At 41.5% G+C, this 27,450-nt stretch overlaps 1 protein-coding gene across 12 annotated transcripts in view; it reads right to left on the reverse strand.

Moving 5' to 3' along the window:
• Positions 1 to 27,450, reverse strand: part of DLGAP1 (DLG associated protein 1) — a 320,739-nt gene that overhangs the window by 38,412 nt on the left and 254,877 nt on the right. For 10 of the 12 annotated variants that reach the window (XM_060120890.1, XM_060120889.1, XM_060120894.1 and 7 more), the window contains 2 exons: positions 20,958 to 21,334; positions 12,386 to 12,477 (listed from right to left, as the gene is read on the reverse strand). In XM_060120890.1, the coding sequence (XP_059976873.1) occupies positions 12,386 to 12,477; positions 20,958 to 21,334 (469 nt within the window). The remainder of the gene's footprint in view (positions 1 to 12,385; positions 12,478 to 20,957; positions 21,335 to 27,450) is intronic. The other 2 variants (XM_060120900.1, XM_060120901.1) reach the window with 1 other exon arrangement.

Genomic DNA, 27,450 nt, shown 5'->3' on the forward strand with positions numbered 1-27,450 from the left:
TATGTTTTCCTGCAAGTAAATCTGCATGCTATTTTTATAATGAAAATGATAATATTCTTCCTCTTTGTGTCCACTGTTAAGAGTCTTGGAGTCGCTAGTGGGCTAATAATGTAAGAAAGTCTAGTTTGAACTACTGTTGAAATACAATTGTTACTTGGAAGGAAAGAGGAGATCCCTGGGAGTCTTTTAGCTTTTTCACCTAAGTCAATAGAAAGGGTTGGTTTACTAGATTTGCTAATTATCAGCTTGAAAGGCAAGAAGACCTCATGCAAACTCCTGGCGAGCCGTCCAAAGGATGAGAGAGAATGGGGGTGGGATGCTTGGAGGCCCTGCAATAGAGCAGCAGCTGAGGGGAGTGTCCCTGGGAGAGGGGTTGGCAAGGTGCGCCTGCTTTGCTTAGGATCAGTCCTGCAGAGCAGCAAAAATACTCCATGTGGATCCTACCGAATAATCCTACTAGCTGACCCGTGAAACAGGAATTGGGGTCAGATAGCTAATGTTGGATGGAGAGGAGGCATTTCTTTATTGGCTTAAGAAAGCAGTCTTGCTTCAAAACCACATGCATTCATTGACTCTGGCTTGGAGCTGCCATGGCATTTAAACTAGTGATCTTTAGGCAGCCTTCCTTTGTGCCCAGTCCCCACAGTGAGGCAGCTCTGGAGAATGGACGTGGCGCTTCTGCTACCAATGGCATTTTCAGGATGGGATGCCTGCCTGAAAGTATACCAGGAAGATTTGTGATACTCCATTTCGATTCTTTTTCTTGAAGTAGGTTGGTTACCCAGTGCATTTTATGTTTTTACTAATGAGTTATTAATTTCCCTTTTGTTTGGATAGGGAACACTGAAGAGCACCCTGAATCTACAAGTCTGCCTCTGAATAGATGGATCAGGCAGATGGACTTTGTTATGTCGGATTTGGTTCCTAAATTGTGATGGTTTCAAAAGGTGGTGAGGAGTCTCTGGGTCTCTTCCGAAGTCTTTTAATCTTCCTCTCTTTGCACTATCCCTTTCTTTCTCGGGCTCTATTTTCTTTCTGTTTTCCCTTTTTGTTAGGTTAGTGTAGTTTATCAGTCTGTTTATTTGGGGAAGGAAAAGATGGATTGTAATGGCCATTCAATGCGAAAATAAGAGTCTCATCTTTATCACTGGGTAATTTTTTTAAAAAAAATCCCACTGCTGTCTTTAAGAAATCCCATCTGCCCAATTTTATGTTTTAAGATCCTATCTAAATGAATGAATACCAGCAAAATTATAAAAAGAATTATAATTAGAAACAGAAGAAACAAGCGATCCCGGCTTGTTTGACAGTGGGTTTCTTTTGGAAAGGCTCAAAACAATCATTAACATCCATTTTTTAATGCTTATTTACTTCATAGCGGTTAACTGCAAAGTGACCTTTGAGGACGGGTATATTTTGGAAGGTTAAGCAGCAAAATTGGGGCTGCTAGCCCTTTTGGGGGATGAATTTTTTTTTTTTTTTTTTGGTGGTATGCGGGCCTCTCACTGTTGTGGCCTCTCCCGTTGCGGAGCACAGGCTCCGGATGCGCAGGCTCAGCGGCCATGGCTCACGGGCCCAGCCGGTCCGCGGCATGTGGGATCTTCCCAGACCGGGGCACGAACCCGTGTCCCCTGCAACGGCAGGCGGACTCTCAACCACTTGCGCCACCAGGGAAGCCCTTGGGGGATGAATTTAAAAGAAATTACTCAGTTTACGGAGGAACTGAGCATCACAGACTTCAATAATTTATTAATTATTCAACTTTTTAATAACGTGATGAAAGTAGCTCATTTGAAGTTTGGAGTTGCTATTAGGCACGTCCAAATAATGTAATATTAAACACTCCTGTAGGTGGACAAGTGTCAGGGCATGAATTTGGTGATATAGAATTGTTGACTGCAGGGGAAGTGTTTGAAGTACATTTAAAAAATTAAGATGATTTTCTCTTATTTTCATTTTATATTTTATTTTATTTTTACTTTTGGCCTTGACCAGGGACCAGGGGCCAACCCGTACCCCCTGCATTGGGAGCACAGAGTGTTAACCACTGGACCTCCAGGGAAGTCTCAATTTTCTCTTTTTTTTTTTGCGGTACGCGGGCCTCTCACTGCTGTGGCCTCTCCCGTTGCGGAGCACAGGCTCCGCACGCGCAGGCTCAGCGGCCATGGCTCACGGGCCCAGCCGTTCTGCGGCATGTGGGATCTTCCTGGACCGGGGCACGAACCCGTGTCCCCTGCATCGGCAGGCGGACTCTCAACCACTGCGCCACCAGGGAAGCCCGCTCTTATTTTTAAAGAAAAGATGGTATAATTGCTTTCTTGAGATGTCAATCTTTAGAGAGATTCTATTTAGGTACCTAATAGAATAGGAAACACTTATATAGTGCTTCCTGTGTGTCAAGTATTTTTCTAAATGTTTTACATATGTTAAACAAAACACCCCAGGGCAACACTGATGTTTACCCTATTGTGTATCCTTCTCTCTTTTTTTTTAAATTAATAAATTTTAGAGAAGTTTTAGGTTCACAGCAAAACTGAGCAGAAAGTACAGCGATTTCCCATATACCTCCTACGCCTTGACATATACAGCTTCCCCGCCATCACCATCTCCCACTGGAGTGATGCATTTGTTACTAGTGATGAGCCTACACTGACGTATCATTACTATCCAAAGTTCACAGTTCACATTAAAGTTCACTCTTGGTGTGGTATATTGTATGGGTTTGCACAGATGTAAAATGACACCACTGTAGTATCATACAGAATAGTCTCAATGCCCTAAAAATCATCTGTGCTCTGCTTATATACACTTCCCTTCCCCCAAACACTTTTCTTCTACTGTCTCTATAGTTTTGCCTTTTCCAGAGTGTTGTATAGCTGGAATTATCCAGTATGTAGCCTTTGCAGATTGGCTTCTTTTACTTAATAGCCTACATTTAAGTTTCCTCCTTGGCTTTTTGTGGCTTGATAGCTTATTTCTTTTTCTTATTTCATTGCTGGTATACAGGATAGTGATTAACTTTTGTATATTCACCTTGTATCCTGCAAACTTGGTATAATTATTTGTTAGTTCCAGGAGTTTTTTTGTCAATTCATTCAGATTTTCTACGTAGACGATCGTGTTATCTGTGAACACAGTTTTGTTTCTTCCTTTCTTATCTGTATACCTATCATTTCCTTTTCTTGCCTTATTGCACTAACCAAGACGTCCAGTATGATACTGAAAAGCAGTGGTAAGAGGGAACATTCTTGCCTCGTTCCTGATCTTAGCACAAAAGCTTCAAGGTCCTCACCATTAACTAATATGTTGGCTGTAGGTTTTTCATAGATATTCCTTATCAAGTTGAGAAAGTTCCCCTCTATTCCTAGTTTGCTGAAAATTTTTGATCAGGAGTTAGTATTGGATTTTGTCAAATGCTTTTTCTGCATTTATTGATGTGTTCATGCGGTTTTTCTTCTTACCCAGTTGATGTGATGGATCACATTAATTGATTTTCAAATGTTGAACCAGCCTTGCATATCTGAGATAAAACCTACTTGGTCATGGTGTACAAGTTGTTTTATATATTCTTGAATTTGACTTGTTAATACTTGAGAATTTTTGCATCTATGTTCATGAGAGATATTGGAATGCAGTTTTCTTTTCTCATCATGTCTTTTTCTGGTTTTGGTATTAGTGTAATGCTGGCCTCATAGGATGATTTAGGAAGTATTCCATCTGCTTCTGTCTTTGGAAGAGATTATAGAAGATTGATATAAGTCATTCCTTAAATATTTTGTAGAATTCACCAGTGAGCCCATCTGGGCCTGGTGATTTCTCTTTTGGATGACTATTATTTATTGATTCAATTTCTTTAATAGATACAGGCCTATTCAGATTGTCTATTTCTTCTTGTGTGAGTTTTGGCAGATTTTATATGTTAAGGAATTGGTCCATTTTATCTAGGTTATTATTTGTGAGCATAGAGTTGTTCATAATATTCCTTTATTATCCTTTTTTTTTTTTTTTTTTTTTTGCGGTACGTGGACCTCTCACTGTTGTGGCCTCTTCCGCTACGGAGCACAGGCTCCGGACGCGCAGGCCCAGCGGCCATGGCTCACGGGCCCAGCTGCCCCGCGGCATGCGGGATCCCCCCCCCCGGACTGGGGCACGAACCCATGTCCCCTGCATTGGCAGGCGGACCCTCAACCACTGTGCCACCAGGGAAGCCCCCTTTATTATCCTTTTAATTTCCATGGGATTTCTGTGATGTCCTCCTCTAATTTCTTTTTTTAATTTCTTTTATTTATTTATTTTTGGCTGTGTTGGGTCTTCGCTGTTACGCACAGGCTTTCTCTAGTGGGCTACTCTGTCGTTGAGGTGCACAGGCATCTCATTGCATTGGCTTCTCTTGTTGCAGGGCACAGGCTCTAGGCATGTGGGCTTCAGTAGTTGGGGCACGCGGGCTTAGTAGTTGTGGCTTGTGGGCTCTAGAGCGCAGACTCAGTAGTTGTGGCGCACAGGCATAGTTGCTCTGCAGCATGTGGGATCCTCCTGGACCAGGGATCAAACCCATGTCCCTGGCATTGGCAGGTGGATTCTTAACCACTGTACCACCAGGGAAGTCCCTTAATTTCTGCTATTAGTAATTTGTGTCTTCTTTCTTTTTTTCCTTAGTTAGGCTGACTAGAGGCTTATCAATTTTATTGGTCTTTTCAAAGAATAAGCTTTTGGTTTTGTGGATATTCTATATTGATTTGCTATTGTCAATTTCATTAATTTCTGCTCTAGTTTTTATTGTTTCTTTTCTTCTGCTTACTTTGGATTTAATTGCTCTTCTTCTTCTAGTCTGGTAAGGTGGAAGCATAGGCAATTGACTTTAGATCTTTCTTCCTTTCTAACATATGCATTCAATGCTATAAATTTTGCTCTAAGTGTTATTTTTTCTGCATCACACAAGTTTTGATAAGTTGTGTTTTTATTTTCATTCAGTTCAAAATATTAAAAAATTTCTATTGGGAGTTCTTCTTTGACTCGTGTGTCATTTGGAAATGTATTGTTTAATCTCTAAATATTTTGGAAATTTCCAGCCATCTTTCTGTTATTGATTTCTAGTTTAATTCCACTGTGGTCTGAGAGCAGACATTGTGTAACTTTTACTCTTTAAAATGTATCAAGATATGTTTTGTTGCCCAGAATGTGGTCTATCTTGGTGAATGTTCCATGTGAATTTGAGAAGAATGTGTAATCTGCTGCTGTTAGATGAAGTAGTCTACGGATGTCAATTATATTCAGATGACTGATGGTGCTGTTGAGGTCATTTATGTCTTTTCTGATATTTGGCTTTCTGGATCTGTCCATTTTTGATAGAGGGGGTTGAAGTTTTCAAATATAAGAGTGGATTCATCTGTGTTTCCTTGCAATACTATCAGTTTTTGCCTCATGTATTTTGATGCTCTTACTAGGTATATAAACATTAAAGATTGTTATGTCTTTTTGGAGAACTGAACCCTTTATCATTATGTAATATCCCTCCTTATCTCTGATAATTTCCCTTACTCCAAAGTCTGCTGTCTGAAATTAATATAGCCACTCCTGCTTTCTTTTGACCAGTGTTAATATGGTATATCTTTCTCCATTCCCTTACTTTAAAAAAACAATTTTTTAACATCTTTATTGGAGTATAATTGCTTTACAATGTTGTGTTAGTTTCTGCTGTATAACAAAGTGAATCAGCTATATGTATACGTATATCCCCATATCCCCTCCTTCTTGCATCTCCCTGCCACCCTCCCTATCCCACCCCTCTAGGTGGTCACAAAGCAGCGAGCTGATCTCCCTGTGCTATGCAGCTGCTTCCCACTAGCTATCTATTTTACATATGGTAGTGTATATATGTCCATGCCACTCTCTCACTTCATCCCAGCTTACCCTTCCCCCTCCCCATATCTTCAAGTCCATTCTCTACGTCTGCATCTTTATTCCTGTGCTGCCCCTAGGTTCATCAGAACCTTTTTTGTTTTTTTAGATTCTATATATGTGTGTTAGCATACGGTATTTGTTTTTCTCTTTCTGACTTACTTCACTCTGATCTCCTTACTTTTATTCTTATTTTTTTTAATAAATTTATATATTTTTGGCTGCGTTGTGTCTTCGTTGTTCCACATGGGCTTTCTCTAGTTGCGGCAAGTGGGGGGGCTACTCTTTGTTGTGGTGCACGGGCTTCTCATTGCAGTGGCTTCTCTTTTTTGTGGAGCTCAGCCTCTAGGTGCACGGGCTTCAGTAGTTGTGCCACGTGGGCTCAGTAGTTGTGGCTCACAGGCTCTAGAGCTCAGGCTCAGTAGTTGTGGCACACGGGCTTAGCTGCTCTGCAGCATGTGGGATCTTCCCAGACCAGGGCTTGAACCCGTGTCCCCTGCACTGGCAGGTGGATTCTTAACCACTGCACCACCAGGGAAGTCCGATCCGCTTACTTTTAATCTGTATGTGTCTTTATATTTAACGTGGGTTCCTTGTAGAAAACATAAAATTGGGTATTGTTTTTAATCCAGTCTGACAACGTCTGTCTTCTAATTGGTATATTTAGACAATTGACGTTTAAAGTGATTATTGATATCGTTGGATTAATGTCTACCATATTTGTTAACTGTTTTCTATTTGTTGTCCTACTTTTGTCTTCCACACATTTCCCTCTTTTCTTAGCATGTAAGTTATACTTCTTTTTCACTCTTTTTAGTGGTTGCCCTAGAGTTTTCACTGTACATTTTACAACTAATCTAAGTTCATTTTCAAATAACACTATATCACTTCAAGAGTAGTGCAAGTACCTTATAATAATTAAGTAGCCCTAATTCTTACCTTTCATCCTTTGTATGATTGCTGTTATTCAATTCATTTATACTCAAGAGCATAATATATTCATATATATTGTTCCTATTATTATTTTGAACAAACTGTTATCTGTTAGATCCATTAAGAATAAGATAAACGAAAGTTTTTCTTTTACCTTCACTTTTTCCTTCTCTGATGCTCTTCCTTTCTTCATGTAGATCTGAGTTCCTGGCCTGTATCATTTTCCTTCTCTCTGAAGAACTTCTTTTAACATTTCCACAAGTTGGATCTACTGGCTACAAATTCCCTCAATTTTTGTTTGTCTGAGAAAGTCTTTATTTTTCCTTCCTTTTTAAAGGATAATTTCACAGAATATAGAATTCTAGGCTGGTGTTTTTTTCTCTCAAATATTAAATATTTCACTCTATTCTCTTCTTATTTGCATGGTTTCTGAGGAAAAGTCACATATAATCCTTATTTTTACCCCTCAATAGGAAAGGTGTCTTTTTCTTCTGGCTTGTTTCAGGAATTTTTCCTTGGTTTTCTTTGAATATGACATGTCTAGGTGTATTGTATTGGGCATTTATCCTGCTTGGCCTTCTATGAGCTTCCTAAATCTATAGTTTGGTGTCTGACACTAATTTGGGGCAATTTTCAGTCACTATTGCTTCAAATGTTGCTTCTGTCCCTTTCTGTCTTTTCCTTCTGGTATTCTCATTATGCATATGTTCACCTTCTGTAATTGTCCCAGAGTTTTTGGATATTCTGTTCTGATTTTTTTCAGGTTTTGTTTCCTCTTTGCTTCCAGTTTTAGAGGTTTCTACTGTTGTATCCACAAGCTCAGAGATTCTTTCCTCAGCCATGACTCGTCTACTAATGAGTCCATCAAAAGCATTCTTCATTTCTGGTACAGTGTTTCCAATCTCTAGCATTTGTTTTTTATTTTTTCTTAGAATTTCCATTTTTCTGCTTACATTATTCATCTGTTCTTGTATGCTGTCCGCTGTTTCTATTAAAGTCTTTAGCATTTTAATCATAGTGTAAAAAAATTCCTGATCTCTTACTTCCAACATTCTTTTTTGTTTAATTGCTATCAAACTGTGTAACCCAGATCTTTATTTTAATGTACAAAACCTTTATTTACTTGCCACTTCTCTAAACTGTCATTTAACCTAAAAGCTGCATGTCTCCATACCCTCTAAAGAAATATTTGATTTAGATTCAATCGATTCAACCTACCAAATTTCACCAGTGAATTTATGAATACTTCCTATTATCTCTCCATCTACCCAGCCATCCATCCAAGCTTATTTTTTTCCTGCTTTCAGTATTTTTTTTAACTTTTTAAATCTTTTATTTTTTTCTCACACACACTGTATTTTATTTTTACAAGAGATAAATAAACTGACACCAAGCATTGTAAATGGATGACCACAACAAAAGCAACAATGATTGCAATTACCAAACACGAAACACACTCACACTACGTCATAATATTGACATTCAGTCCAGGAATCCTCCACTGTAACAGCTCCTTTACTTTGCAGTGAAAATTGATTTGTATATTTTTTCCTCTGAGTCCTTGTGGGATTTTTTTTTTTATTCAAACAGAAAGTCAGAAATTATAATCATCCTCATCAGTTCACTCAGTCCCATGTAATTAATTTTTTTTTATCTTGATCTTTTGTTAGCACTTTTATGAATTCATCATCTTTCCCTTAGAGTTCTGACAATGCTTATTCATTCAGTTCAGCAGTATAGTCAGTTACCAGAAACCTGTACTTGTCAGAGTCTTTTCCATGAATTCCTCGAAGATGAAACCCTTTTATAGGAACATTTTTGCAAAAGCATCAGAGTACACCCAGACTTCCAACATTCTTGTCATAGATGACTCTGAGTCTAGTGCTTGTTCAGTCTCTGCAAGCTGTGTTTTTTACCTTTTAGTATGCCTTGTAAGTCATTGTTGAAAGATGGACATGATGTACTAGGTAAAACAACTGTGGTGAATAATGGGTTTTTAATAAATGCGGTGGTGAGGTGGTGGGGAGGGGAAGCATTCTCTAGTCCTATGATTAGGTCTTAGTCTTTCAATGAGCCTGTGCCCTTAGACTGTGAACTTCAACAGTGTTTCTCAGTCTCTCCCCACCTTCCCCCCACTGCAGGACAGGATGGCAAGAAGGGGCTGGCTGGGGTTAGGTATTTCCCTTCTCCCAGGTAGATTTAGGCTCTGATTAGAAACCCAGCAGATAAGGCTCTGGTAAATTAGTTTCTCCTGCAGGCAGATCTTGTTAAGAACAGAATGCTCTGGCATATTTCAGAATGGTTCCTTTCCCCTCTCTCCATCAGAAGCGTGAGAGGATTCTTCTCTGATTTCCACTGTGAGGACCTGGTAGATCTTCTGCAGTTAAGAATCATGAAAGTAAGGAGGCCCCCCTATGACTGGGTCCCTGTAAAAATTTCAACTCTCAGACTTGTCCTCCCTGAGCTGCCAGCAATTCATCAATTACAGTTCATGTTTTCCTACCCTGGTACTGGTTCGCATGGGGCTTTTCTTGTGGGTTTCTACTCCAGCAAGTTGTGATTCTCTGTGTCTGTGAGTCTCTGCAGTACCTAGAGCACTGATTTTTCTTGTGGCCTCACTTCTCTGACTGGTTTAAGAAGAGTTGTTGATTTTTCAGTTTGAACAGCTTTTTTACTTGTTGTTAAAACAGAGTGGTGACTTCTAAGCTCTTCTTTACCTGCTGGACCAGAAACTGCCTGTCATCTTCTTTTTACATATAAGGAAACCAAGGCAAAAAGATATTTAGTAATTTGATCAAGGCCTCCCAGCCAGTAGGTGGAAGAGTCAGAATTTGAATCTTGGTTCAGGAGCCTGTGTTCTTAACCACTACATCATTGAGGAAAACAAGCAAGTTGGGCTTGTAGGGGAAGGAGGAATATGTTTTCTTACCATGAGATCTTTCATATCTACTAAGTTTACATTTTCAAACCATTTTCTAAAACAATGAAAGGAACATGTGCTAGAAGGGTTGGCTTGAAAATAATGATTACTAAAACTTGAAGTAGATACAATAAGTAGACGTTTTAGAGTAAAAGAAAACAAAAATCACTCCTAAACCTACCATTTTTACAGATTACATTTCAGTCCTTGTTCTTCTTTGTGAATATTATATGTGGGTATTATGTCCTCTTTTTCATTTAACATCGTATCATTCTCCCATGTTTCCACATCTTCTTTATAATCACATTTAATAGCTGTATAATAGTCTATCCTGGTGACATGCTATAACTTACAAAAGTATTCTCTTATTGCTTGACATTTGATGATTGACATTTTTCTTTTACAATGATAGGTAATGTTCCACAATTTTTTCCCTTTCACTGAGTGGTTTCATTCAGGATAGCCCCATGAATGGAATTCCTGGGTCAATAGATTTGGATAGTTGTATAATTATTGCTAATTTTTGTCATATTAGTTTCCACATTAGGGTTGTACCAATTTTCTGGGCTTCCAGCATTGTGTAATTACATCAGATATAGTAGCATCAAAATGTTATATATATGTATATTGAAAACCTTTTAGATACAAAGGCAGTGTCAATAACAGGAGGCTATAAAATAGGACCCGTTCCATGAACTGATGCATGACTTCTTCTCAGATTTTAAGTTTATGTTACATGGGGCCTTGTATATAGGAGACATTCCATAGATATTTATTGAATGGATGGGTGATGAACGGTTGGATGGATGACATCCAACTGATTTCTCCTTATTAACACATAAAAAGTTAGTGGCAGAGTTGAACTGATATCCTGATTTAGAATATAGAGTCCTTCCTCCCACTGTAACTGCAGTTTTACTTCATTCAGCCAACATTCACTACATACTTAGTATATGAAAAGCACAGTCTGGAAGCTGGGGTTATTACTCTCAATAAAACATAGTTCCATCCATCATGGTCCTCACAGTTTGACTGGGAAACTCACAAACCTCTCCAGATCAAATTCTCATTTATAAAATGAATGGACTGACCTCAGAAGTCCTTTCCAGCTTCCGGATTCTGTGATCTTCTCAAACTCTAAATTTCCTACTTCTAGATACTAAGTCTAAAGTAAGCTTATCTTAAAGAACAATCTAAAGAAACTGGTGATCCTGGATAGTGACAGGGAGTCTTCTCCCCTTCCTACTCCTCATTTGTTCGTTCATTCATTCATCATTCATTGAGCACGTACTAAACATGAGACACTATTAAGCTCTAGAAATAAAAATACCAATAAGTCCTCTTCTCTTAAAAAGTCTATAGTCAAAAGTGCGACGGTTTTTTGAAGAGGGATAGTTTGGCAACACAACAGTACTCCACACAGTGTTTATGTGTGTGTGAGTGGGACCCACTTATTCTACTGTCAGGGAGGGGAAATTTCCCCTTTTCTCCTCTTGAGTTCCTGTGGCTGGACCAATCAAAACTGACACAATACAGATTGTGTCCTGTGGACTGGAGAAAAAGAAACCCATTTAATTTGTGTGCACATAGAGGTCGCATAGAAATGAAACCTAAGAAGTGGCCAAAGCAGATAGCTTTTATATTTTTTAGACAAAGAAGCAATAAATATGAGAGGGATTGACAGGACAAAGAAACTTAGCTTTGGGTGTTTAATTAGTAAGGAATTTAAGCAAAGTTTGCGCTTAGGTAGTAAATTAGTAAAGAAGTAACAAGTACCGTATGCTAACACATATATATGGAATTTAAGGGAAAAAAAATGTCATGAAGAACCTAGGGGTAAGACAGGAATAAAGACACAGACCTACTAGAGAACGGACTTGAGGATATGGGGAGGGGGAAGGGTGAGCTGTGACAAAGCGAGAGAGAGGCATGGACATATATACACTACCAAACGTTAGGTAGATAGCTAGCAGGAAGCAGCCGCACAGCACAGGGAGATCAGCTCAGTGCTTTGTGACCGCCTGGAGGGGTGGGATAGGGAGGGTGGGAGGGAGGGAGACGCAAGAGAGAAGAGATATGGGAACATATGTATATGTATAACTGATTCACTTTGTTATAAAACAGAAACTAACACACCATTGTAAAGCAATTATACTCCAATAAAGATGTTAAAAAAATAAATAAAAACAAAAAAAAGAAGTAACAAGTATGCAGGCTTCTCATCCCTGAGTCCCCTATCTCTGGTGATAACGGTGTCTTTCTACCTCCCAGGACAAGGAGAGCACCTTTCACATGGGAAATTTATTTCCTGCTTTCAGGGAGACAGAGAGGAGGGTAAAAGTATCCCTCTCACGTTGACTGTTTCTTAAGTAGTTTAAATTCAAAATAATCAACGTGCCGTTGAGGCATATTTTGGGCCCCAGCACTACTATTCTAGCTAACATTTAAATGGAGGGGTCTCCAGTATTAAAGTAGAGGAAGGAATCAGCTAACATTGACTCAGGCTCCCCCTCTGAATGCTCCCAGAGTTAATGGAAAATAACACTGAATCTTCAAGGTTTTTCATAGGGAAAAAATACTTGTACCATACTTGCCAACATCAAGACGAAAGGGGACAAATGCATGTGGACTCACCATTTCTCTTCTTCTACTTGCACTCCTATGGACTGGAACTTACTAGGTGCTTTATTTTCCCCTGTTTTGTTAGGTTCCTCAGCATCATCCACCTGAAGAAATAACCAAAAGTAGAGGTGCTCTATTTTAGTCATCTTGCTTGAAAAACAAAGTCCCATTTCATTAGAAACCTCTATAATATTATTGGAATGTTTTGTGATTTATAACCTTTTTGTTCAATGTTTACGTGTTTGATGAGCAACTTCATTATAATGCACTTGGACTCTGCTGATCTTAGTAAAATGCAGTTTTGTTCATTTCCAAAGTGCCTAATAAACGTCTGTGATTCCTGCATGGACTTGTGAGGATATACTTCCTGTGAGCTCTGTATTAGAAGGGAGCACCTCATGGGATGGTGTTGTTGAAAGTTTTGAATCTGCAAATACCAAAATGCAAAAGAAGGCAGAAATTTCACTTATTGTAGTTAGAATTGTTGACATTAGGAGATTTAGGTATTAACCTCATTAATATAACTATAGAGCATCTTCATTTTTTTTTCCCCCCTTAAATTAAGGAATTGGCTTTGGATATCACTCCATAGTTTCTAAATAGCTAGGCATATATTATAGTTCATATAGAAAATGTATCTGTGTATAACTGATAGCTTATGTGACAGATGAGGCCCAACCCAAATTTGAAATAAATTTTATGACTCTTCAGAGCAGTTAGATTTATTCCTCTTTTTTCTCTATGTTTTTAATAAATTAGTTTTTTCTAAATAGAAAGCCATTTAACATAAGTTGTATAAAACTAAAACACAGAAGTATATAATGTAGAAAGCAGAAGTTCCCCATGAAGCACGGTCAGTCCTTTGATGCATATTTGACCATCTTTTAACGTATGTAGAATATATTATATGTAAAAATGATTATTAATACTAAATTTACACAGATGAGATTACACTATATATTTTTTGTGTGCAATCTGCTTTATTCATTAACACTGCTATCTTTTGGACATTTTATCATGTTAGTAAATATAGCTCTAACTCAATCCTTTTGTTGGCTACATAAATACTCCTTTTAATGGTTATGTGAGCAACGTGGGCATCAGGGTAATTTTCTCTCTGCTGTTATTACATTTAGTATTATAATTAATATTTCATATGTATATTTAGAACAATTCTGCAAATACTGTATGAGAAAAATTCTTAGGAGTAGAAATGTTAGATGGAAGTACTGAGCATATTCAGCTGTAAGGGATATTGACAAACTGCTCTTCAAAGCATTTATCAGTGTATGGGAATATCCATTTTCCAAATGTTCACCAATATTAAATAGTGGCAAACTTTAAAATTTTTGCTAATATCACAGGTGAAAAATATCTATTAGCCTCTTGTATTTTTATCTGTAAACTGCCTATTTATATCCTTTGCTAGTTATTGTGGGGTTTTTTTTCTTATTGAGTTGTTTATTTTCTTCTTTATAGGATCTCTTTACATCTTATGACCCTTAAACCCTTTCTTGGCTATATATACTGTAAATACTTTTTCCCAGTTTATCGTTTGTCTTTTAAATTTTGTCCTTCATTGTAGAGAATCTTAAATTACTATGTAGTCAGTCTAGCTTTTATGGTTGGGAAAGACCAAAAGTTCTCTTATATTTGTTTTTATGCTTTCATTTTTTTTTCATACTTAGTTCTTAAATCCACTATCCTGAAATGTTTGTGTAGAAGATACAGAAATTTAATATGTTTTCTGCACATGAATCATCAATTGACCTGGCTCTTTTTATTAACTAATTCATCTCTTTGGTTTGAGATGCCAACTTTATCTTATACCAAATTTTACCCATATATATTTACCCAAACATTCTCATATATAAAAATGTGTTCTGGGGCTTCCCTGGTGGCGCAGTGGTTGAGAGTCCGCCTGCCAATGCGGGGGACGCGGGTTCGTGCCTCGGTCCGGGAGGATCCCACATGCTGCGGAGCCTGCACGTCTGGAGCCTGATCCCACATGCTGCGGAGCCTGCGCGTCTGGAGCCTGTGCTCCGCATACGGGAGAGGCCAAAACAGTGAGAGGCCCGCGTACCACAAAAAAAAAAAAAAAAAAAAAAAATGTGTTCTGGGGCTTCCCTGGGGGCGCAGTGGTTGAGAGTCCGCCTGCCGATGCAGGGGACGCAGGTTTGTGCCCCGGTCCGGGAGGATCCCACATGCCGCGGAGCGGCTGGGCCCATGAGCCATGGCTGCTGAGCCTGCGCGTCCGGAGCCTGTGCTCCGCAGCGGGAGAGGCCACAACAGTGAGAGGCCCGCGTACCGCAAAAAAAAAAAAAAATGTGTTCTGGGTCTATTGATCTATTGGTCTTATTGCTCCTCCCTCTCTTTTTTCCTGATATAATTTTGTAATAAATCTTGATATTTTCTGTGACAAGTCTCCTCTTGTAATTCTTTTTTTTTTTTTAATAAATTTATTTATTTATTTTTGGCTGCGTTGGGTCTTTGTTGTGGCACGTGGGCTTTTCGTTGTGGTGGCTTCTTTTGTTGCGGAGCATGGGCTCTAGATGTGCGGACTTCAGTAGTTGTGGCTCGCGGGCTCAGTAGTTGTGGCTCACGGGCTCTAGAGCGCAGGTTCAGTAGTTGTGGCACACGGGCTTAGTTGCTCCGCGGCATGTGGGATTTTCCTGGACCAGGGCTCGAACCTGTGTCCCCTGCATTGGCAGGTGGATTCTTAACCACTGCTCCATCAGGGAAGTCCCTGTAATTCTTTTTTTTAAATGTAATTTAAAAACTCCAGCAACCTAAGTGTCCATCAACAGATGAGTGGATAAAGAAGATGTGGTACATATATACAATGGAATATTACTCAGCCATTAAAAAGAATGAAAATTTGCCATTTGGAGCAACATGGATGGACTTGGAGGGCAGTAAGCTAAGTGAAATAAGTCAGACAGAGAAAGACAAATACTGTATGATACCACTTATATGTGGAATCTAAAAGATACAACAAAGTAGTGAGTAGAACAAAAAAGAAACAGTCTCACAGATATAGAGAACCACCTAGTGGTTACCAGTGGTGAGGGAGGGAGGGGCAATATAGGGGTGGGGGAGGAGGAGGCCCAGGCTCTTGGGTGTAAGATGGGCTCAAGGATGTATTGTACAACGTGGAGGAATACAGTCAATATCTTGTGATAACTATAAATGGAAAGTAACCTTTAAAATTTGTATAAAAAAGTTAAACATTTTTTTAAATAAAAAATAAATTTTACTCATTAAAACCCCCAAAACCTCTAGGGTATTTTGGGTATTAACTTCTTCTAAATAAACTTTAACATCACATTGTCAAAACCCTCCCCCCAGTCTCGACTAAGTGATAAAAATCACATAGGAATTTTCATTGAAATTTCTTTAAATATTTGTATGAATTTTGAGAGAATTGCCATCTTTACACTTTGGAGTATTCCCATATAGAAATATTAATAGCTTTCCATTTATTCATTTATCCATATCCTTCCCCCACCCACCCAGGACTAGAACACCAGAAAAAGCACCAGAAAAAGTAGTTGATGTGAGTTTTGGTGACATATTATATAAAAATGCACATTTTTAAATATTCTAGAAACATACTAGTGCTGTGAGTTGCTCCCACTAGAAGAACACGTGAACCAAGATCATATGTTCACCACATCCGTCACGGGCTTTTGAATGCATGTGCTCATTGAGGGAAATAGCACATTTATTTATTAATCGGACAAAGTGCCTCATTCTGGTGACTTAGTTACTGTCTGGAAGCCCCAAGCCCACCTTCTCTACCCAGCTGCTCTGTGGCACAGGGGCCAGGACTCTGAAGACTACATTTCCCAGGCTTCCTTGCTCGCTGGCCTCCAATTAGGTTCTAACCAAGGAAGGTCGGAGGAGGGAAGGAGGCTTCCATCCTGTTTCCACCTTCTGCTGGCAGTTGTGGCTCCAACCCCAGCCCTTTCGAAGCCCAACAGCACGTGCGCCAGCCCTTGCAAGTCCTGGCACCAGACGGCCGTGCTCGCCTCAGTGGTCTGGGATGGGCTATATGGGCCTCTCCTCTGAGTGTCTGAATTTTGGTAACCCCGTCTTTCCCCTTCTGCTCCCCTAGTCCAAGGGTGACCTCTTACTGCATCCCTTTCTGCTCTCTCAACCATCCCATTACTGTAGAACCAATTTGGTGTATGAAACTGCCTCTGTGTGAGAAACGAGCACGGCTTCCTTTTTCCTGAATGGGAGTCTAACCGGTTCCGTATGGCTACACTCATGGAAATTAAAAATGCTGAGGATGTCAGACAAAGTACGATGCTGCAGCGTTACACTTTGGGGTAGTTTCAAAATTACCCAATGAAATTTTTTCGAAAGATGCACGATAGATATTCCCCTTAAGAACCGTGATGCTCAATGCACCGGGAAAGGGAGAAAGAAAGGAAGCAGGGGTCCGAGGATGAAGGACGTTGTACTCTGTTCCAGCCTCGCCCCACCTGTCCAAACTCAGCTTATTTGCATCAAAGCGTTGTCATCTGCTTAAGCTTTAGTCATTGCAGATAAATTTACCTCTCTGACTTTAATCCCCTTAGTTAGATCCAAATATTGACAAATGTCACCTCTCTTATATAGTATGTAGGGTAATCTACTTAAATTTATGAAGAGGCATTCAAAAATTTTAAATACGTTGCAGGGTTAATTAAATCTCTGTCCTGAAAAAAATTGAGAAAGCCCACGGCCGATGATACAATTTTAGTGTTTTTGGCTAATCAAAATTTTAAAGGAGGATAATACTAATAATAACAATCAAACCTAATATTTATTGAGCCCTTAATATGCCAGGCACTATGCTTTGAACTTTACATATATTGTATCCATCAGTTTTTTGTTTTTAATTTTATTTATTTATTTTTTGGCTGCGTTGGGTCTTCATTGCTGCACACGGGCTTTCTCTAGTTGCGGCGAGCAGGGGCTTCTCTTCGTTGTGGTGCACAGGCTTCTCATCGTGGTGGCTTTTCTTGTTGCAGAGCACGGGCTCTAGGTGCACGGGCTTCAGTAGTTGTGGCACACGGGCTCAGTAGTTGTAGCTTGTGGACTCAGTAGTTGTGGCTCGTGGGCTCTAGAGCACGGGCTCAGTAGTTGTGGCACATGGGCTTAGTTGCTCCGCGGCTTGTGGGACCTTCCCGGACCAGGGATTGAACCCGTGTCCCCTGCATTGGCAGGCAGATTCTTACCGCTGCGCCACCAGGGAAGTCCCTATCCATCAGTTTTTATTACAACATATAAAGTACCCGATGCAATAGCAACTATTATTATTCCCATTTTCCAGATGAGGAAACCATTAAGTAATTGGCCTAAGTTCACACAGGCTGTAAAGTAAATAATTATAATATTAACTATTAGATATAGATTAAATTTAAAATGTTGGGAAAGGCTTGAAAACTCTGACCCTAAAAAGGTAAACTGTGAGAAAGAGCCCAAGGTCCTAGTATCACATATTTGGGGGATTAGGATTTAAATTAGATTACAGTGTAATGAAATTTGATGACTATTTTGTAACCTAAATTTAAATTTACTTATTATTCTCCATCAAAGAAGCAGCATAATGTGGTCACATTAGATGCCAAGGTACAATCTAGGCTCTGTCAACATAAGATGTGTGACCTTGGGTTCTCACTTCTGGGGGAGAGAAAATAACCCACCTATGCCATAGGGCTGCTGTGGAGGCAGAATGAGACAACCATATAAAGCACGCAGTGCTCTCATATAATTTCTATAACTGTGAACAATGATTGGAGGAAGAGTAAGAACAATTCTTTAGCTCACTAAAATATCCAAATATTCAAGAAGCAGGGTGGTCTTTGAAACAAAGACTTTCTCCCCAACATTATTCGTGAATTTCAGAGTAGTTCCGTCTTACTGGGTAAAAATAATAATAAGTTGGATGTCATATAGTATATGAATGCTTTATTCTAAGAATTATTTAGAGAGTAACCTAACCAACCAGCAGAACTGGGAGGTGATTAAGATAGAAGCTTTTAAATAAAATGAACAGTAAGACAGATAATTACCTTTAAAATACATTGTTAAGTGAAAAAAGGCAAGATATAGACTAGTGTGAGGTATATGCTGCTACTATCTGGGTAAAAAGGGGGATAAATATATATTTGCTTGAATATGTGCAAAACACCCCTGCAGGGAGATGCAAATATTGGTTCTATTGATTTTCTCCGGAAAGGAGAACTGACTGGCTATTTTTTTTTTAAATTTCATTTATTTATTTATTTATGGCTGTGTTGGGTCTTCGTTTCTGTGCGAGGGCTTTCTCTAGTTGCGGCGAGCGGGGGCCACTTCATCGCGGTGTGCGGGCCTCTCACTGTCGCGGCCTCTCTTGTTGCGAAGCACAAGCTCCAGACGCGCAGGCTCAGTAGTTGTGGCTCACGGGCCTAGTTACTCCGCGGCATGTGGGATCTTCCCGGACCGGGGCACGAACCTGTGGCCCCTGCATTGGCAGGCGGATTCTCAACCACTGCGCCACCAGGGAAGCCCCTGACTGGCTATTGAATAGCAAGGGGAGAGAGGCTGGTCACTGTATGTCTTTTTATAACTTTTGAATTTTGAGCCATAGGAATATATTATCTATTGAAAAACTAATGTAAAATAAAGAAAAAAAATTTAAACATTAAGGAAGTAGAAGAAAACTAACATTACTGGGTGCCAATTATATGCCAGATAAGAAAGGTGGAAGTTTTTAAAAATTACGGTAAAACAGACATAAAATTCTCCATTTAACCCTTTTTTTTTTTTTTTTCCGGTACGCGGGCCTCTCGCTGCTGTGGCCTCTCCCGTTGCCGAGCACAGGCTCCGCACGCGCAGGCTCAGCGGCCATGGCTCACGGGCCCAGCCGCTCCGCGGCATGTGGGATCTTCCCAAACCGGGGCACGAACCCGTGTCCCCTGCATCGGCAGGCGGACTCTCAACCACTGCGCCACCAGGGAAGCCCCCATTCAACCCTTTTTAAGTGTACAGTTCCTGTGGCATTAAGTACGTTCCCATTACTGTGCTACCATCAACACTACCCAGCCCCAGAATTTTTTCATCCTCCCAAACTGAAAGCCTTACAGGAAGCTGGATTTTGTAAACTCCCTCCTTCCAATAATCCTACGTGGGCTCGATGAGAAGACAGTCTCAGGAAGATTAAATAATTTGCCTGGGACGACACAGAAGACCGGCCTCTGCTCTTCCCTACCCCTTGAAATCCTCTGGGCTGTGGGAGGGAATTAACTCCTGGGATTGGGGTTGGGGTGAGGGTGGGTGGAGGCTGACTTCAGGCCCGGGGCCTCCTGCTGGGTCATCTGGTCCCAAGCACCGGTGCTACAAGTTCTTTTAGGAAACTTGGCAAGTCGTGCCATGGTAACCCGTTGGTTATAAAAAAGCATTTGACTCATTGCTACCAGAGAAAGTTGAATTGTCCTTTCAAAGTGGACTCTGCAGAATGGATGGTGAACATCCATCATCGTTGTGAAAACGTCCCCCACGCCCGGTGCCTAGACGTGCCTTAGAGTTGGTTCAGTGTGGATAGATTTATGGGCCACCACGTCAGGAAGTTATTATTCAAAGGGCACCTGCAGAACGGTACAGCACAACAAAAATGGGGGGAAAGAATGACTCTTCTCCACGGATGGGAGGAAATTTCTAGCAGGGTAAGCCAAGCTGAACCCATCTAACAACCAAGAATCAGTTTGATCTTATCGTTGGGCAATAGAAAACAGAGAACTGAACTGAGAAGCCTGCCGAAGGATCTACCTTTTTAATGAAATGCATGATTAAATAGCCCACAGTTACGCTGACCCTGGTGCACATTTTTTCCTCATGATGCTGTGATGGGAGTTATTGCTTTCCACACTCTCCTTCCCTTTGGTCTCACTGGCCATCACTCCCATGTCTGTGAGAAGTGGTTCACATTTTTGTTCTCATGTTACTCAATAGCGTTGAACACACTGTAACACCATCCAGTCATCCATGTTGTTCTTGGGTGCCCACTCCTTTTTTGAGAATCAAAATGTGCATTAGGAATTGAGGACACTTTATGTTTGATTGTGTTCATGTTTGTTTAATTCTCCTCCCCTTGTCTCACCACATTCAATTTCGAGAACAAAAATAAAAGCTGCTCATCAACTATACTTCAATTTTAAAAGATTGGAATTTTGGGGGGAGAAAAAAGATGCTGATAATGTCTATAGACAAAACACCTTCGTAATTTTTTAAAATCACATTTCACAACGTACAGGAGTCCAGAGCCAGTAATTTGAAAGTCTGGTCCTACATCATCCGAAATGGCAAGATAGTGAATCTTCTGGAAAAAAAAAAATGGGGGGGTACATTTCTTCATTTGGGGTTCTTATTTCTTTTTTTTTTTTTTAACAAATTTATTTATTTTTTTGGCTGAGGCACTCAGCTTGTGGGACCTCAGTTCCCCAAACAGGGATTGAACCCAGGCCGTGACAGTGAAAGCGCCGAGTCCTAACCCCTAGACCGCCAGGGAACTCCCTGGGCTCCTATTTCAAAGGACAGAAAGGGAGGCTGTTACCTGTATCCCAATGGACAGGCATCGATTCTTCTTGAAGTGGTCCTTCTTCCTGTCCTCTGCAGTGATGGTGGCCATGGCGGTGGTGGTGGTGGTGATGGTGGCAGCATTGTTGCCCATGTGTTGACTTGCTGGGCCGTGGATCTGGGCATTGGCGGCTTCGATGGCGGCTGTCAGAGCCTTCATACTGTCCAGGCTCTCCGTGGAGTTGCTCAGTCCAGACTGGCTGATAATATCCCCTCGCTGGCCCTGTCCATCCATGTAGGCGTCCTGGGCCGACTCTGTGCTACTCTGGGCTGTGATAGAAATGAAAGGTTTCGTGGTAGTTCTGGGTGGGACTGGAGGTGGTGTCTTCTTATATGTTGTAATGCAAGATGACACTGGAAGACAGCGAAAACAAAGACACTGATTTCTGCATGGGTTTTAATTGTCAATATTGTAACTGACATCCATTGGAAATTAGGGCCCACGAAACACACCAAGACATTGAACGTGAAGACAGGTCTGTTGATAGACTAAGTGAGATCCCTCCTTAGGAGGCATATTTGGGCCTCCTCTAAGGCGACACCCTCATACGACTGAGGGGGAAGGAGACTGAAAAACACTGATCTCTGAGATGGAAGTTTCTAAAATGGAGATTAATATGAACTGACATAAAACAGACAGGACTAGCCATCTGTAGAAATCTTCCCGGGCAACAGGGCACCCTGAGAGATAATGTATAACACGGAAAAGACCTGGGAAATCTGCCTTCTCAGGGAAATATTAACCACAGCTAATGCTGAACAAAGTAACTCATTGGAGAAGATTCTGGGGGTCAATAAAGAACATTGAAAAAAAGAAGAAAGCAAAGAGGTTGTGAGCCTGTGTGTTCTAATCCTAAGAACAGGGCAAAGTGCCCGTGGGGGAGGGGGAGGGGGAGGGGAGGGGGAGGGAGCAGGGCGCCGGTGCGGGGGCTGAGCTCAACCCACTGTCTTAACTTCTTACACCTTGCTTTTATCTTCATTCCGTTTCTCCTCCCTCCTTTTCTTTTTCTTTCTTTCTCTTCCTTCCTTCCTCCCTCCCTCCCTTCCTCTTTCTGGGTATGTGCTCACTCTATAAACTTTAGTTCTGAATTGTGTTGCTGTTTCCGAGCAGATCCGTCCTCTGAGAGGGAGGAAACCACACACACGTCTCCTACTGTAAAATAAATGTACCCGCTAGTTGGGAGATCAGCCTGCGTGTGGCCTGTAGGAACCCACTCCCCAAAGTGCTGTCCTTCAGGGCGACGTGATCAGCCCAAGGTTCTGCACAGTGAGGCGCCCCTTTTGGAGGTTCCCACTGGAGCAGCCTGCAGCCCCTGTCTGCAAACATCTGAGGGTAAACCCAGGGTCTTGAAGAAGCTGTACACACTGCTTCTCAGCATTCCATATTTGTGGAGCACGATGCAGTAAAACACAGATTGAAGAGAATGAAATTTCCACGTGGGAACCGCCCCCTGGTAAAGAATGATTCCTTAACCAGCTTTCTAAAGACTTTTGTTGAGTCCCCTTAAAAAATGGTTCAAACTATTGTGTTTCCATCACTTTCTCCCCCACCTCATTCCCAGCCCCAGCCTCAGCCTTTCCTTTTGGGACTGTTGTTAACACCAGATCGAATAGTCCTGAGCACACAATGCTAGCTAGTTACCCATGGTTCTTGTTGTCACTCAGGCCATCTCGCTGAATGAAATACTCACTTCGATATTCAGGGTGTTTCCTGAGGTCACTCAAAAAAATCATCCTATAATGAACAATGAACAGAAGGATCGCATTTCTCTGCCCTGCTGTTCCACTGCCCTGTGATTTGGTGTAATTTCCTTAACCATAAAAGATGGGGACAGAAATGTTTGGCTACTTCCCAGGGCTTGCCCAAGAGTTGAAGGAAAAGAAACGCACTGATGTCACATTACAGTATCACATGTGCTCTGGAGGTGAGGGTAACCTGAATAATAGAAATGTAGCCTCCTCTCGGTTACCTGGGACTGGCAGAGTCTCCCCCAGGAAAACCTTCCATCTCAGCTGTGCGTGAATCACACATCTTTAAATAGGAACAGAGCTCAGCAGTACGCACTCCAAACTCCGCAGCTTTTAGCTAACGAGCCTGGGACCAGCAGAGGGAAGCTCACAGCGCCGGCGGAGGCAGAGCTGGAGCAGGACCAGCCGGGGCTCAGGTTATCCCACCAGCCACAGGGAAGCCAAGGGATGCAGACAGGCGCACCGCTGATGTTTCCCCTCCCTTGATTGAGTTTCATGCACTGGAACCACTGAGGAGCTACTTTCCGCTTCCCAGGAAATTTGAAGGGGGTAATGCCCAGTGTCAGTTACTCAGCTGCACACCAGAGTGAGTGGGCCGGGGAGGGACCATCATTAGGATAGAATCAATCTATCTATTCGAATCTAAGAAACTAGATCATTTTATGACTTCTCCTACAATGTGAACTCATTACAGTAAGTCCCCTACGTTGCGAACTTTCAAAGATGTGACCATGCCAGCTGTTGTGCTGTACTACTGTACTTTTCAAGGTACTGTACTGTAAGAATAAAAATGTTTTCTTTATTTTCTGTGCTTGTTTTTTTTAGTGTATTATTTGTGTGAAAAGTATTATAACCCTATTACAGTACAGTACTACATAGCCGATTGTGTTAGTTGAGTACCTAGGCTAACTTTGTTGACTTATGAACAATTGGACTTATGAATGCACTCTCGGAACAGAACTCGTTCCTGTGTAGGGGACTTACTGTATTTTGTTCGAAATGGGTTCTCAGGACATTCAGCCCACCTATATTCCACAGAAATTAAGTGCCACTTTCCAACATCAAATGTCTGATTCTTTGGATTGTTCACTGCTCCTTGTGAGCTATCCCCAGTTTCCTTCTTGGGTGTGGATAATCAAAACCGGACAACGCGGCCAAATACAGTATCGTATCATTTGCTGTGATTTACAGCACGATGTGGTACCTATGATTGGGGGGTGGGGGTGTCACATTATTTCCAGTGTGATGTCGGGGCTGGCTACGCACCCCCTGGGGCCAAATGCAATTTGGCGCCATCTGGTGGCTGTTATCATTTCCTCTTCGATATCAATAGGGATAATTCTGGGGACTTGGATTGCCGGGGACTTTCAGGACAGCAGCAGCAATGCTAGGCATCCACTAGGGTTAGACTGGACAGGGAGGACCCTGGGGACGTGGCTTCCTCAACAGGCTGGCCCAGCCCCAATGCCCGAAGGAGGTAAGAATTTGAGATTCACTCACTCTGAATTAGGGGACCATCCGCCATGGGGTTACATCCCAGGGGCTTTACTATGAGATTTTACTGGTGTTTAGAGCTTGGCACAATTCTGCCAGGGCCATCGGAGTCACAGAAGCACCACCTGTCAGTCATCAAATAGGAATTTTAAAGGAATTCAAATCTTTAAGATTACACTTTGAGGGCGAAGAAAGGAGACCCAACACACAACTCACACTTCTCGCAATTCCCTTCCCCCTCATGCCCCAGTTCTTGTGCATTTGAGGCTGCTCCAAACACTCAGACAACTAAATCCCCCAATTTTTCCCAGCATCACGCTTTCTTAGTTTCGCAGGTTAAGCCCTAAACACTTCTCTTCTCTCTTTGTTGTTGTTGTTTTGTTTTTAAAATTCTACTCTCGTGATTCAGCACCACGAATGATTTAGAAGGCACTGAGGTCTGGGCTTCCCTGGTGGCGCAGTGGTTGAGAGTCCGCCTGCTGATGCAGGGAACACGGGTTCGTGCCCCGGTCCGGGAAGATCCCACATGCTGCTGAGCGGCTGGGCCCGTGAGCCGTGGCCGCTGAGCCTGCGCGTCCGGAGCCTGTGCTCCGCAACGGGAGAGGCCACAACGGTGAGTGGCCCGCGTACCGCAAAAAAAAAAAAAAGATAGAATGCACTGAGGTCTGAGCACCAGGAAGCATGTGGTAGAGTGGGGCCTGAGGACGGTGAAACACAAGTTAATAAATCTTGTCTGGTCAAGACAGAAACAAAAATGAGGGGCTTACATGCAGTAAGGGAAACACTTCGCTTGTTTAAGAGGAACATTCTCAAAAACGTTGATTAAAAAACGCAAGTGCTCCTTTTACTCAAGTGGAACTTGAAAAAGAAATGATGCTGTTGGTTTAATCATTATTACCGCTTTCCTTTGTCGGATAGGTTTATTGGTTCATATCAGATACATTGAGTTTTTCCTCCTTTGGGTTCTGGTGATGTGCTATCCCAGCGCGAAGTTGGCTGAAAAGTCTCCTATCCATTTACAAGAAGAGTCAGCAGGAGCAGGTTTCCAGATCTCACTGTCATTACTTTCATTCACATAATAGTGTAAAGCAGCAAGAGACCAGAGATCGGTTTTTACATTTGAATTAAGAAAAAAAATTTTTTTAAAGAAGAACTTATGAAGAAAAACAAATGAGAACAAATTCCTACCCAATTTCAGTTTGTAGCTGACTCTTCAATATTTTCTACATTTGCATAGAAAGATAATGCTGTTGTTAGTCTCAGAAAGACCAGAGCCAGGGATTATTTTTGTCTGGAGTGGTGAAGGATTTCTGGAAAACTACCTGGACTCTCCTTTCATTCCAGTTATCCTATGTATGTCAGCTGGACACAAAACAGATGTAGGAGCAAACCTACTTTTTATTTCTTCTTATTAATATGGACTTACTGGTTGAGCGAATGGGTCACACACTCTAAAGCTATGTTGAGGAATTATTTAGCAGTTCCTGGTTGCTGAATGCTAGAAACGCTTTCAGATACGAGAACAAGCCCATAAGGAACTACAAATAAAAACACAAAAGAACAACAGAAGAATTCCAAAATATACAAGTACAGGGCTGACTTTGTAGGTGTAAACAAGCTCTCCTACGTTGTTCTTAACCACAAAGCAGGCTGTGACTTGATCTGCTTTTACTAGTAAGAGCAACTTTGGATTTGCAGTGAGTCGTATCAGATGGTCTGCTCTTGCTGAGTCCAGACCACCAGAAAGAGAAGGGCTGCCTGGAACGGTCTAGTTTCGGTCTAGTTTCTATCGAGGACAAAGGTCTCTCGATTTGAGTGATTTGGTCCAGCTGAACAGGAGGTTAACAAGCCCTCAAAAGGAAGTGCTTTATTGGAAAAGAGATTTAAAAAGTGGAATGGGGCTAACAGTGGGGTGCTGGAACTGGCTCTTGTCAGCTGGCTAGATTCAACTGTGCAAATCCCTCCCCAAGTCTGTGTTCAGTGACATTTCCTTGCTAGCTTGAAACTGACCTTGGTTTGAGTGTTTACACCACAGGAATTGGCAGGTTCTGTGACTCAGTAGGTATCCCCCCCAGAGAGCTGGTTGTTAAGCATTTCCAGCACACCTACCACACAGACCCGGTGCTATACAAAGTGTAACCCACAGACAGGTTTGGATTCACAAAGTATCTGATGAGTGCACCGTGAGATAGGTCAAGAAAACACCCAGAGGGAGCGTTTAGAAACTTTATAGCAATTCTACAGAGATTCTGTCGTTGAATCCATTAGAAAGATGACGGCTTGTCTTTTGCATGTTTTTGGTTTTTTAATTTCTTTCTTCTAGTAATTCATTTTTATGGCATTTTACCAAAATGTTGACCTGCAACAGATTTGACATCCAATAAGAAAACAAACTGTCCATCACCAGAGATAGTTTGAGAAGCACTGATTTTGGAACGTTCGCAAATCCAGGGGACAGGGCAGTGGTATCACACGTGAGATTGAGAGACTAGAGAGGTAACTTGAAACTACAGCCTACTTTAGAAAGCAAAACGATATGGAGAGGCCAAAGGAAAGAAATGTGGGAGGACCTAAACTTGGGACATAAAGGGAGGACTGCACAAATACAGGACGGGAAAAGTAGACTTGTGGTTTTAACGTCAGGTAAGTTGTCTATTTCTATGAAGGTGTGTCTGCATAGATGTGTGATATCTAGAATGAGGGAAGGATTGCCTTGCCGCCTTCCTGCCCTCCCTTTATGGGGAAATCACAGGGTTCTCTGAGGACCATGTCTTATAAGGAATGGTTTAAGAAGAGAGGGTGTTTCGTTTGCAAGAGAAGGTAGTCGGAGGGGTTTCCCATTATTTCGAAGGCTATTGTGTAAAGGATGGCATGGACTCAGGCCGTATGAGGCCCGCAGGGAAACCACAAAAGGAAAAGCTCAGAGAGGCATAAAGAATACTTTTCTAGGAGTCGGTCGTCCAAGGATGGAATATGGGGCCCTCGCTGGGGAGTGAGCTCTCTGTCTGAGAAGTAGGGACCCACTGACAAGGATGCTAAGAGAGGAGGCCAGGGAGAGTTACCAGCAGGCTGTTGGTAGCAGTGAGGGATGTTCTGGCATCCTGGGAGCACATATTGGCACCGATGAAGACAAAACTCTTAATCGAGAAGTTTGTTGCTGCCACTTCCGGGCAAGCAGGCCCAGAAGTGCTGAATTTACAGTGAACGGTGGAGATCATCGTCCCCGG

This window comes from Lagenorhynchus albirostris, chromosome 14, assembly GCF_949774975.1.
Source record: "Lagenorhynchus albirostris chromosome 14, mLagAlb1.1, whole genome shotgun sequence".
Lineage (NCBI taxonomy): Eukaryota > Metazoa > Chordata > Mammalia > Artiodactyla > Delphinidae > Lagenorhynchus > Lagenorhynchus albirostris.